This window comes from Orycteropus afer, unplaced genomic scaffold (genome assembly GCF_000298275.1).
Source record: "Orycteropus afer afer isolate SDZICR_OR568_19922 unplaced genomic scaffold, OryAfe1.0 scaffold00082, whole genome shotgun sequence".
NCBI classification, from domain to species: Eukaryota; Metazoa; Chordata; class Mammalia; order Tubulidentata; family Orycteropodidae; genus Orycteropus; species Orycteropus afer.
The window spans coordinates 10705270-10719531 of NW_006921669.1; the positions used below are offsets into that span (position 1 = coordinate 10705270).

A 14262-nucleotide genomic window follows, 5' to 3' on the forward strand; every position below is an offset into this window, starting at 1 on the left:
TTCCTTCCGAGGAGTGGCTGGTGGGTTTGAACCGCCAGCCGTCTGGTTAGCAGGCAAGTGTCTTAGCCACTATGCTACCAGAGCTCCCTCCACAGAGATACTGCCTCGGAAACCCAAGGAGGGGTTGCTATGAGTTGGGATTTACTGGATGGCAGTGAGTTTGTTTTTTTCTTGGAAGTAACCATGTACTTATTAGGTAGGCAAGAATACATTAGTGACTAAAACAGGTAACTGGTAAGGAATAAAAACCAGAAGGGTCTTAAATTTTTCATTTCGTTCTTTCTGTTTAGGCCCAAATCACTGAAATATATTGTCATGGAAACTACATCTGGGTACAGCTAGAGTTCAAGCCCTTTGTCTTGCTCATCTTTGCATCCAAAGTTCTTATAGCCTTACATATAGCATTTGTTGTTGTTGTTTTGCAGTTGACAGACTCATAGCGACCCCTCCTTAGGTTTCTGAGGCAGTATCACTCCGGAAGTAGACTGCCCAATCTTCCTTCTGAGGAGTGGCTGGTGGGTTTGAACCTCCATCCTTCTGGTTAGCAGTCAAGTACCTTATGCACTATGCTACCAGCATACTCAATAAATATTTACTGAATAAACAAACAAATTATACACGGTGAACAGCGGTTTCCAGACAACTTCAACAAAACTAAACAAAAAAACCCATAGTAGTTTCCACACTTTGCTTTACTTGTTTGACAGCTAACCAGAAGGCTGGCAGTTCAAAGCCACCAACCACTCCTCAGAAGGAAGATTGGTCAATCTACTGCCTAGGAAACCCAAGGAGGGGTGGCTATGAGTCAAATGGACTCGACAGCAGTGAATTTGTTTGTTTTGTGTGTGTGTGTGTTTTCCAGGGCTGGCAGACTAATGTCTTGGATAGCACACCTGGAGCAGCCTTCCTGGGCCTTGTACTTGGGCTCTGGACTCTGAAAATATGAAAATCATGTTCATAAACGACACTGCAGCTTTTTTCCCCAAAGATTTTAATATTTAATGGCCACTAATGTGTTCATGGAATTTATTAATCTAATTTATTTCAAAACAACAAAAAGGTAGCTTTTCTTAATCAGTAATTAAAAATGAAGTTGACCTTCATTACTATTATAGAAGTGTAAACCTGTTTGAAAATAAAACTGACACCTTTAAGCATCTATACTTGTATATATATGGTTTTATCAGATGTGTGTGTATGTATGTATATGTGTATATGTATGTATGTGTCTGTATACCTATCTATCTACCTACCTATCTATGTAAATCCACCATCTGTCTGTTTGCTGAGTATTGGTGGCTTTCATGTTGTTATGATGCTGGAAGCTATGCCCCTGGGATTTTAAATACCAGCTGGGTGACCTAAGATGGACAGGTTTTGTTGGAGCTTCCAAATGAAGACACACTAGAAGGAAGGCTTAGCAGTCTCCTTCTGAAAACAAGCCAGTCAAAATCTTATGACTCACAATAGAATATTGCTTGACATAGTGCTGGAAGATGAGCGTCCTTGATTTAAGTCACTCAAATTGCACCAAAACCCACGCCATTGAGTCGATTCCGACTCATAGTGACTCTATAGAGCAAAGTAGAGCTGCCCCCATAAGGTTTCCAAGGCTGTAAATCTTTACAGAAGCAGACTGCCACATCTTTCTCCCACAAAACAGCTGTGGGTTCAAGCCACCAACATTTTGGTTAGCAGCTGAACATTCCAACCACTGCACCATCAGGGTTCCTTTCAAAATACACAGTGGCTGCAATAATGAACTTGAGCTTACCAACGATTGTGAAGATGGCAGAAGACCAGGTGAGCATTTGTTCTGTTATACATGGGGTCACCATGAAGGGGAGCCCACTCAAGGGCAACTAGCAATAACAACATCTATTCAAATACGTATCTCCTTACCAGGGAAGGAGTCCTGCTGTAGATGAATTGCTCCAGACCAACCCTGTACTTTGGCTGTTCTACCCTCCCTTCAAACTCTTTTTACAGAGTTCAGTATAGAAAACTGATAAAACCACTGGCAAACCAAAAGATCTTTCATTGGAGCAGAAAGGAATTAGGAGAAGGTTCTAGATGTAGCTCTGATATTAACTTCCTGTGCAATGTTGGAGAAATCCAACACATCTCTGGAGTGTTAACACATAGGAAATAAAAGAATTGTTTTTGAAAGTCAAGTAAACCACTGAAAATGCTTTGATTAGAATAGAAGCAAATCAAAGTCTTATTTAAATTTCTTAAGTCGTAACTTATTTCCCACAACTTACCTTTTAAAGGTCTTTATGCACAAATATCATTTTTAGTTTTACATATGAGATCTGTAACTAGTTAAATAAGCATTCTCCATTGTTTTTCCTTAGCTCACACTCGATTTTAATTTGTTACAGATGCTTTGCATTACTAATCCAAATTCTAGAAGCCTGAAATGTCTGAAAGTATCTTCAGAAAAGATAGTAATTTGTTGGTGACAAGCATTGTTTAGGAAATGCATCTGCCTTGAAATGAAACCAAGCTGCGGAAAGTCTCATTTTATCCAGCCTGTCTCTAGTTTGTAGAGGAAACAAAGTGGAGTAGGTAAAGATGTGCCTTCCAAAACCAGCCTATCAGGGTTCAAATCGTGATTCTGCTACTTCCTGGCTCTATATTGACTTTGGACAAGGTATTTAACCTCTCTGCCTCATTTTCTCTACTATAAGGACAGCATCAATCTCATAGGCTGGTTGGGTGGATTAAGTGAACTCATGCATGCCATGGTCTCAGACGGTGATTGACATGTATTAAGCTACTCAATAGGTTAGCTGTTAGTATCTTCCGTTTTAATACTTCTAACCCACTGCTGAAGGAGTTCTGGTGACACAGTGGTTAAGGCATTCAGCCGCTAACCAAAAGGTCGATGTTTTGAATCCACCAGCTCCTTTGCAGGAGAAAGACTAGGTAGTCTGCTTCTATAAAGATTTATAGCCTTGGGAACCCTATGGGGGAAGTTCTGCTCTGTCCTATAGGGTCACTATGAGTTGAAATTGACTCTATGGCAGTAGGTTGGTTGTTTGGTTTAACTCATTGCCAGAAATTGACTGCATGAAGTAACTTTGACACACCACTCACCTGCTTGAAAACATTACATGATCGTCCGTCATACACACACATACAAAGTTCAACACCCTCCAAATATTGGCCTCACCTGACATTCTATCTGCTTTTCTTTGTTACTCTCTATCTTTTGAAGTCCCATCCCCTTAAACACCAATCATACGTGTTAGTCCTCCTGATAAGTCTTTCAAGATAACTTCGTCAGGCTTATTTCCTCCGTCTGCCATTTCCCATAGCACAAGGTGAGGCTCTCTTCTACACAGCTGCCTGGGAGCTATTTGTGTATGCTATGTCCCATTTGACAGATTATGGCCTCCAAGAGGGCAAGACCTATATCACTTTTGACTTTGTATCCTCCATATTGCCTAGCACAGAGTTTTATACTTAGTAGATACTCAATAAATGGTTGTTAAACTTGGTTGAACCTACATTTTTTTTTTTTTTCTCTCTTTTTGGCAGATGCCCTAAGTAAAACATAAAATAAATGAATTAGTTTTCTTCTTTCCATTGAAATATATATGCCCTGGGCCAGTGGGTATTTGCAAGCCTGGTTTAGAACTTAGGGTTGTCATCAATCTAAGAAACGAGAAGGAATGAATTTTAAATCTTAAGAGCAATACAGCACTATACAAGGCCTTCTAGCAAAGCAATTATCAATTGCTGAACAATCCAGGTGCTAGAGTTATTATGAACAAAAGTCGGAGGTTGAGAGACAATGGGGATCTTAACTTTCATATTCCATAGGTATGCAATTCAATGATATGTGTACAGATGGAAAGTTTAGATCTGAGAATCATATGTGGGCGTCACAATGCAAATAATTGGCTTTCTCTCCCAAGAACATCTGTTGAAACATCTGAAAGAGTTGTTTATACTGCCGTCAAAACGCTGAAAAATATAATAATTCTCCAATGAGGTTAGAAATATCCGGGGGAAGAAAAATACTTCTCGTTGTAGTTCTGTTTTTATTAAATCTGGTTGTTGTTTCTCTAATACGGCACATAGGAGATGCTTGATAATATTTGTTGAATGAATAGCAGAGAATCATTAAATAGTTGTTAAATGAATCATTTCTTTCTCAGACTTATAAGATTGATACATTTCTAGAAAATAATATGCCCAAGTTCTACCACATCATATACCGTTTTAATTTGGCATAAATTTAAGGAATGCTACTCTTTCTCATAGTGCCTAAGGCACTTGACTGCTAACCAGAAGGCTGGCGGTTCAAACCCACCAGCTACTCCTGGGAAGGAAGATGGGACAATCTACTTCTGTAATGATACTGCCTCGGAAACCCAAGGAGAGGTCGCTATGAGTCGGTCCGACTCCACAGCACGTAACAACAACAATAACAACAACAACTCTTCCTCAGAATGTTATAGAACGTAATCAGCATGTAGATCTATAAGAAAAATACCTTAACAGTCTAGAGAATGGAAGAATAAAGCTAGATATATGTTAGTATCATTTTAATACCTCACTTATGTTTCTTTAATTCATTCTTCTGAAACACTTAAAATTTGAATTGTGGGCTTGCATAATCATGTTTGTCTCAACAAAATGAAATAAAAAACTCCGCTGACGTGTATAGTTGTGGTAGTTGTAGAACACTCCAGCTGAGTGCTGAAAGGCCCCCAATACTCCAGGGTGTGAAGAAGACCGCAGCAGATGAAGAAGCCACTTCACCCCACATCCCTTTCCTGAATTTCCAGCGGCTCTCTCCCACACTCTTGTGTGAGTGAGGCGACTGGGCTCCCTGAAGCCTGCCCAAAACTCACTCTGCCAAGCTTCAGAACAGAAAGAGCATGTTAAATAATAAATGTGAGTTTGAGTGTAACTAATAAAATTGGAATGTTAAATAGCAGCATGCTTTTGAAAACCAGCCTCCTTGTGAGGATGCTCCCTATACAAGTCCACAGGAAATAATTCTGAAGGGAGTGATATTAATTAGTAATATAATTTATCTCCTGGAAGCCCTTTCCTTTGATGGCAGCCATGGTACAGTTCATAAGCCTCCAAACGAGTGCTCAAAGAAAATGGTTCTAACCATAATTTCAGCTTTGTTTTCTATCCGTGAACAGATAGAAGAGTCAAATTTATTCCTGTATATCTAAATTTTACACCTGCATCCATATGATGGAAAATTATGAGGTTGTAAAAAAGTGTTTATGAAGAGTTTTCAATAAATGGTACAATGCTTGTGACATAATCTGAGGAAAATGGAGCAGAATCCAAAATTCAATTCATGGGCTCTGATCCCAGAGGGTGCAGAGCTCCTTGTCCCATAAGCTAGGTACGCAACCTGGGCAAGATACTGAACTGTTCTCTGCATCAGTTTTCCCCACCATCACATGAGAGAAATGCTAAAATCATGCTCAAAAGGATGTAAAGTGTTCCAAATAGTGCCTGGAAAATACTTAATAAGCATCTTTGTTATCATCATCATCATCATCATCATATATTCACAGTAGTTTTAAGTTTGCAAAGGAAAAATGCAGGGTGAGGGGGATTACCTGGCAATTATTAACATGCCATTAAAATTTGCTTCTGAATTGTGAGCTTATGGGTAATTCTTTTTTTGTATTATTACACTTTTTAGTAAGGAGCTCTGGTAGCATAGTGCCTAAGGCACTTGACTGCTAACTAGAAGGATGGCAGTTCAAACCCACCAGCCACTCCTCGGAAGGAAGGTTGGGCAATCCTACTTCCGTAGTGATACTGCCTGGGAAACCCAAGGAGGAGTCGCTATGAGTTGGGTCCCACTCGACGGCAAACAACAACAACAACACTTTTCAGTATGTATTATTTTATAATAAGGTTAAAAATTAAATTATGCATACATGGCTTGATGGAATTTAACGTGGAAACTTAGACTAAGTTAAAAGTGAGAATCTGTTTTATTATTGTTGTTGTTGTTAGGTGCCATTGAGTCGTCTCCGACTCGTAGCGACCCTGTTATTATACTACAGCATTAATGAAACATTAAGTCTATTATATAGACGGTGTGGCAGAATTTATTTTTCTTAATTCTAAATACGTTCCAAGGAGCTTTGCTGGTATAGTGGTTAAGTCATTTGCCTGCTAACCAGACAGTTGTCTCTGTAGAAGAAAGATTTACAGCCTTGGAAGCCCAATACGGTTTGCTATGAATCAGAATCCACTCGATGACAGTGAGTATTTGGTTAAAAACGTTCTAAATAGAAAATAGTTTTTTAAAGTTTTACCAATGTCAATTTAACATTAAGAAGTGAAGTCACATGTTTATTCTAATCTCAGTATTTTGACCTACTAAAACCAAAAATGGGAGCTCTGGTAGCATAGTGGCTAAGACACTTGCCTGCTAACCAGACGGCTGGCGGTTCAAACCCACCAGCCACTCCTCGGAAGGAAGGTTGGGCAATCCTACTTCCGTAGTGATACTGCCTCGGAAACCCAAGGAGGGGTCGCTATGAGTCGGGGCCGACTCGACGGCACACAACAACAACAACAACAAAACTAAAAATATTTTGTTTTTTAATTTATAAAGTCCCATGCAAAAGTCCCAAAGGTGCCTTTCACGTGTAAGCTTTAATTAGCAATCACTTTGGTCTCTGACACATATTGCACAGATATTGAAGTGTTAATATTACTGCAGCTTGATTACAAAAGGCAATGATTAATTTTAAAGTAGACAAGAAAGATATGCCCTGATTACAAAAGAATGATTAAGGTGGAATGTCAGACATCGCACATTTATAGCAATCTTTGCCATATTCAAAGAATAAGACTGCAAAAGTTTATATTTAGAATTACGGCTACTTTGTACTTTATAATACTGGTGTTTGAGCGATGGAGACAGATCACCTCCCCTCCAATTAAGGCCCATGGGAGTTCCATGTGAGACGCCGCCTTTCTGGTAGAATGGGCCCAGCAAGACACCGTAGTGTAAATTTCCTCCTGGCGAGGCCTGTCCGAGGCGCTGACTGTGGTCTGAGGGAAGGTTTCTCCCGGATTGTTTTTGGTAAGTAGAGAGACACGGTTCTTTGAGGACCTTACGCCTAAGAAGAAAAGAGGTTGATTGGCAAAGCCTTTCCAGGGTAAGGCCGCTGCCCAGCCTCGCTTGGAAGCCAAAAGCCGGGGCCTCCATTTTCAGTCGTTCTGGGACAGAAAGCTCAGCCTGGGCTGGGGAGCGGCCTTCTCTAGGAGGAAGGAGGAAGGAGGCAGGGGCGAACCAGTTGTCTCAGGGGGACTGAGGACTTGAGGGAGGGAAAAGAAAACAACAGGCGCTTGGAGGGTGAGGAGCGAGGAGCAGGACCTGGTGGCGGAGCGGAGGCCGCGACCGATGTCACCTCGGGCTGCCCAGAGCCGCTCTGGGGTCCCGGCGCCTCCCGGGGGCGCTCCCAAGACGCTCGGGCCCGACTCCATCTTGTGCCCCTCCTGCCAGGTTGTGCGGAAGAGGCCAGGGGAATGGAGGCCCATGTGGGAATAGTTCTAGAATAATCCTGTGTATTGTGCTTTCCAGGAGCCTCGGTGCTAACATATTGAACGGCGGGAAGGGTCCGCAGGAGCCTGGGCCCGAGATGAGTCTAGAGTCCTTGTTTGAGCACATTGTCTTCACTGAGCAGCGGGCAGAGGAGAATCGGCGAGTGTTGCGAGAAGGTAGGGGTGCGGCTGTCTTGGTGTCGGGGCCAGGGGTCTCCTCGAGACCAGTGCTTGGGCAGCAGGAAGCCCCTGGTAGTGGGCAGGGCGGTCGGGGGAGTTGGTGTTCCCCTTTGGGGGAGAAAGCTGAAAGGGGCCTTACCAAATGCAACAAGGGGGATTTAGACAGATGATGTGTTGTTGTTGTTATGTGCCGTCGAGTGGGACCCGACTCATAGCAACCCCTCCTTGGGTTTCCGAGGCGGTGTCACTACGGAAGTAGATGCTCCATCTTCCTTCCGAGGAGTGGCTGGTGGGTTTGAACCGCCAGCCTTCTGGTTAGCGGTCAAGTGCCTTAGGCACTATGCCCCAGAGCTCCTAGATGATGTGTTAAAGGATCTAATTTGTATTACAGTGAGGTCAGAAACACTCCGATGTCGTGAAAAAATTAAGAAAGCAACAGAGGAGCTGAATGAAGAGAAAATCAAGTTGGAATCTAAGGTATTGACCCTGGAGAGCATGCTGATTAATTGGCACTTGAAAAAGTCTGGTTTAACCTGACCTTTTAAAGGTATCTCACTCATTAACTAGTTATCTTTCGAGTAAGAAGCAAGCTACTTACATGCTGGTTGGTATACTTTCATGTTGTCTGGTAATTTAAAAGTCTGAATTTAGCGACACCTTCTGTTCTAATACGAACTTGTCCTAAAAACCAGTTCAAGTAATGACGTAATTAATGAAGAATTCATTGTCCATTTTGAAGAATGGTTATAAGAAGAGTCTAAGGCCATTGGAAAAATAATTCAGTAGTTAGTGTGGTATATAAATTTTGAATGCTAAGAAGCATGGTATGTTGATGTAGCTATTGAATGTAACATTAAGATGAGTCTCTGCCATTTGTTCCTCAATGCCACGTTTTGGACGTGTCTTTCATCCAAAAATCCTTTTTTTCAACTCGCATGTCTCACTTTTCTGCAGCGTTTGTAAAGTGTATGTATTATTTGAAATCGAAGCAAGAGAACCTGGTGGCTTCTTGAAGAAGGATTTTGAAGGGTCAGAATTTTGGAGAGGCGAAGAGAAGTTATAGGAAAAAAGCATTGGGGGGTATGGGGGGGATATGAACAAAAGGGAGGAGGTGGAATTGCCCAAGGCATATTGGGAGAGAAAGCTGCTCAGAGCAGAGCTAATATCTGGGATTAGAGGAACCTATTGCAGTTTTTTGATCAGGGAAGGCGTGATGAAAGCAGTTTTAGGAAGATCTCTCTCAGCTCCGATAAGGAGGCTGAGATAAGGATGATTTAACAGCCGAACAAAATATGTATTCTCAAGCTGCATGCAATAGGAAGTCTGTTTGAGAAAGTTTGTTTGCTTAAAATAAATATGTCTGTTTTAACTTATCCACTATGGAGAATTTCCATTTTTTTTTAATGAATAAAGTAAGTAATCATAGAACCGCCCTCTGCCTGCTGACCTTTTGCTCTTCCTAAGTCTTGCTCAAACATCACCTGTGAAGCCCTCATGAACGTTTTGGAAAAAAATTTAATAAAGCATTCAGTACATTATCTTGCACTTAAATCACTTCACATACTTGTCTGGTTCCCTTACTGTTTTGTGAGCAAAATGTCTGGAATTATTTTCTTACTCATATTTTTATTGGGTACAGGATACTACCTATATCCAATGCCCAGCACATGTTATACATGAGCCATTATTGAGTGAGATTCCAGCTCCTGCTTTGCCTGTGAATAGCACATACACTAACTGCTACCGACAGTGCTAAAACTGGTGGGATGGGCAAAGCACTGGGAGTGTAATGATGTAGATGAACTTTTTTCTTTAAAAAGAATTAAGATGCTTTCAGAATTGAAAGCTAAATGCTAAGAGAAGAGTCAGTGAAACATACACAATCAGAACTAGAAAATGCATAAGTAACATTTGAGCACTTACCGTGTGCTTGTGACAAGGCACCATCATTATCCCCCCTTCATAGATGAGAAAACTGAGGAACAGAGACGTTGAATGACTTGCTCATGCTTTATAATTTAAAAATGTCAGAAGTGCCATAATGAAAGTAACAATTGAATAATGACAGTATATTTTTTATTTTTTTATATTTTGCAGTGTTCTCCTCCCCTCCTCTCCTACTCCTGCTAACCAACAAAGAAATTTCCTTCCATTTAGAAACCTTTCCTTGACTTTTTACAATAATGAACTAATACAATATTTGTCCTTCTGTGATTGACTTATTTGCCTCAGCTTAATGTCCTCCAGGTTCATCCATGTTATGCAGTGTTTTGTAGATTCTATATTAGTGTTGCACTGTATGTTTTTAAAACAGATTTCTCAAGCTCATCTTATGCATTTCTCTTCGTGCAGTTCACATATAATAATGTATCTGAAGCTTTTGAATCTAGTTTAAGACAATATTTTTAAAGGTCACTTACATAAGTTTTTGTACAAAATATATTTGTCCTTCAGTGGTGAAGATACTGTAGTGACAGATAACTAATATTAAAGAAAAGCTCTTGTAATATTTTCTTTGTAGTGGTCTGTTTTGCCTGAAAATGGAAATGTAATTTGTTGATATCTACACACATGTGAAAAATGTTGATTTCAATGTTTGTGCTGGCGGGTTGACAGAGAAAGCCCTAATATTGTTTAGAAACATTTGCTGAAAATATTAATTAATATAAGCTCATAAATGTGCATTGCTTTTTAATCAGCTCATATATATGTGGATAATAATACAGTTGTATCTTACTAATAAAATTAACATGAGGTTCACAGTTCATACAATACTAATTTGTAATTGAGATAATTTGATTTATAATTGTAGTCAAAATGATACGTATGTGTGTGGATAAAGATTTTAAAAGTAGAACCACAATTATAATGTAAATAACTAATGGGAAGAACTGAGGAAGTAATCATAAATTGATTTCTTGTTTCTTTTATTCTCAGAGTTAATTATATCTCTGTCAATAACAATGAAAATGTATTTACTTGAATATTTGACTTGGCATTTATTGACTAATTTATCAAGTGGAAGCAGCATAAGGAAAAACTAGGACATAATTTGAGCAGGGCAGTGCTTGAGCTCTTTATACAATGATACATTCAGAAAATGCTTTGGACATTTGTCATTTATTTTGGAGGTTGCTTGTGGTCAAAATATGTATTTAGGAGATACAGTATTCCTACCCCCTGCCCCATCCTGTAAAACCCAGGTAGCATGTAATTAGAACTTGAATGATAGCATTTGCCTTTCAAGACCCGATGAATCCTTTAAAATGTATGATTGCAAAAGACTCAGATTATACAGTGTGAACACTCTGTACATTGGACAGCTATAGTATGCCTGGTTAGGCTGAATAATATGAAAACAGAAAGACAAGAGCAAACCCGGGGTTTGCTTTAAAGCTTACCGATACTCCTAAAGCTTCTGACAGTTGGGGAAAGGCTTTATGGTATTGATGACAGAGCAAACCGAAATTAAAGACTCACAGAAGAATTGTTTCTTTTAAGCATCTGAAAAAGATTCTTCTGGTTAAAAATTGGCATACAGGTAAAATTTGGACATTTAATCTTTTTAAACATGTTCCATAAAATCCAACATAATGCCATACACCCTCAAGATGGATTAAATGGAGGAAAGTCTGAGGCTGTTTTGTGCATATTTGGTGTATTTTCTCCTCTCCCAATTATAACTTACTGAACAAACATCATAACAATAATGAAAGAGTTTTCATGAATTTTTAAAGGAAAATTATATTGAAATAAAAAAGTAATTTAAGGTGGTTCCTTTTACTTTTTTCCCTAATCTTCAAAATATACACATTCTTTTTTTTTACTGGTGAAAATTAGGAACCCTCCCAGAACAGCATGCAAAGTCATATCCTTTAGTACTCTATTACCTAATAGAGAAAGCATAAAATCACAAATTATTATCATTTATAACTTTGAAATGGAGTTCTGAAATCGTTTTTTGTTTGTTTACACATTGTATCAAAAAGAAGTTTACAAGACCAAAATATGCAAACTAAAACCATAAAATTCTGAGAAGAAAAAGTAGGGACAATACTGTCAGGCTTAGCTTTCAACAATAGATTATCTAATAACAAGGTTATAAACAGCAAAAGACAAAATAAGAAAATGGGACTGCATAAAAATTAAAAACTTTCTTCATCAAAAGGCTTTTACCAAAGAAGTGAAAAGGCAAGCTACCAACTGGGAGAATATCTTTGGAAACTATGTATCTGATAAGAATCTAATAACTAAAATATATATAAAGCTTTGCTTTACGACAACAAAAGGACAACCCAGTCATAAATTGGCAAAGAACTTGAACAGACATTTCACTAAAGAGGACGTTCATATGGCCACCAAAAACATGAAAAGATGTTCATTGTCATTAGTCATCAGAGAGATGCAAATCATTTTACTCCCACTAGCATGGCGAAGATTATAAAAGAAAAAATAAATAACAAATGTTGGTGAAGATGTGGGTAAATTGGAATCCTTATCTATTGGTTGGAATGCAAAATGGTACAGTCATTGTGGAAAGCAGTATGATCCTCAAAAGCTAAAAACAGACCATATGACTCAGCAATTCCACTCCTAGTTGTATACCCAAAACTTGAAAGCAGAGACTCAAAAAGAGATGTGTATACCAATGTTCACTGTAGCACTATTAACAATAGCCAAAAGGTGGAAACAACCTAAATGGCCAACAACAGATGGATGGTATGTACATGTGATGGAATACTACTAAACCAATAGGAGAGATGAAGTATTGTACATGTTACATATCAGTAGAGGTTGAAGACATGCTGAGTGAAATAAGTCAATCACAATAGGACAGGTATTGTGTGATTTCACAAGAAGACAAGAAAAGGCAAATGGATAGGAACTAAATTTTAGTAGTGGTTACCAAGGGCAGGAGGGAGGGAAAACGAGTTAATGGTGATGGAAAAATTTCATTCATTAACGATGGGGTTGTACAGCCGATTATTTATAATTGCTATCAGTAAGTTGCCAAAAGTTGAATTGGCAAAAGTTGTGTGATAGATACATTTGTGAGGACCAAAAAAAAAAAAAAAAACTGCCAAGGCTGCTCATGTACAACTGAACACCTTGTGGGATTTGGTTCCTTGCTTTGGAGGTTTAGGGTCATGGTTTCATGATGCATTCCAGTTAATTGGCCTAATATTGTTTTTAATGATTCTGTTTTATCTTTTTGTTGTGTCATGGCTGGGGTCTTAAAAGCTTGTAAGCAGCCATCCAAGGTAAGGCAGTTGGTCTCTATTCACCTAGGGCAACAGAAGACTAAGGAGAGCCAGGAACAGGAGCAGGATAGAGAATGTGTGGCTAATTGCCACCAGGAACAACAACTTCCTTTGCCGTGAGATAAGAAATGGATGGTGCCTGACTACTGACTATGGAGTCTTTCATTAAAGACTCCATAGAGGAATCCTGATCAAAATGGGGAAAATTGTAAGAACAGAATTTCAAATTCTCACTCTAGACTTTCTGGAGCTGTGAAGGGTAGATGAACATCCATGAAGCTTTTGTCCTGAGATTATCTTTACAATCTTTAAGCCCAAAATGATTTCCCCTGAAATCATTTTAAAAATGAATAATAGTTTATATGAACTAGTAAAAACTGACTGGCTTGAGAACTATATGGGATCAAATTGATGACAGCAACTTGAAAGATCCTACAGGAACCTTAGGAGGAAGTGAGTTTATGTTAATGATGGAACAACTCAGAAAAGGAGGGTGAGAATGATCATACAACTCGAAGAATATCATCAGTGTCCTTAAATTGTACATGTAGAAACTGTTGAATTGATGTATGTTTTGCTGTGTGTATTTGCAACAACAAAAATAAGATTTAAAAAAATTTAGATCCTAGCTAAATTCTGTTGTTGATTAAAAATTATTTAAACACACAAATAGGAGACGAACATTATTTCTCTGAGTAACACTTGTTCAAATGGCAGTTCATGTGAATTATTTAACGTCAATTTTAGAAAATAAATGGAAACTCTGCTTATCCAAATTTAAAACCTAAACCTAAGTTTGTTTTAATGATTACGAAGACAATGACATGAACTTCCTTCAAGCCATCTCTTTCCTGTCTTGCATCTGTACAACTGATTTTTATAAAGTTGTAATACAGTACTTTAGATGTATTATCTCTTTTAGATTTCATCTTGTTCATACATACTGTTTCCATAGCAAGTGAAGATATTTCTGAGTCTGTTTTTGTAGGCTGATTATTCTTTCACAGGAGATACTCTGTTGTTGGAGGTTTGGTTGCTGTCTTCCTCACTCCCCAATGCCATTTCCAGAACATTATTTCTTTTTTTTAATTTTATTTTATTTAGATTTGGGTGAAGATTTACAGAGCAAATTCACTCTCGATACAGGAGTTCACATATACTTTGTCTCATGTCATTGACCACAATTTACCACAATGCAACAGCTCCCCTCCAATTTCCTCCCCAAGGTACCACTTCCCAGTGTCCATCCCTCCATACTCTCCTGCCCCCT

General features: G+C 38.9%; 1 protein-coding gene across 1 annotated transcript in view; it reads left to right on the plus strand.

Annotated features, from left to right (window-relative positions):
• Window positions 1-7649: 7649 nt before the first annotated feature.
• The window catches only part of CCDC172 (coiled-coil domain containing 172), a 40156-nt gene continuing 33543 nt past the window's right edge, over window positions 7650-14262 (plus strand). Inside the window, exons 1-2 of the mRNA XM_007941618.2 lie at window positions 7650-7728; window positions 8123-8208. Coding sequence (XP_007939809.2) covers window positions 7650-7728; window positions 8123-8208 — 165 coding nt within the window. The remainder of the gene's footprint in view (window positions 7729-8122; window positions 8209-14262) is intronic.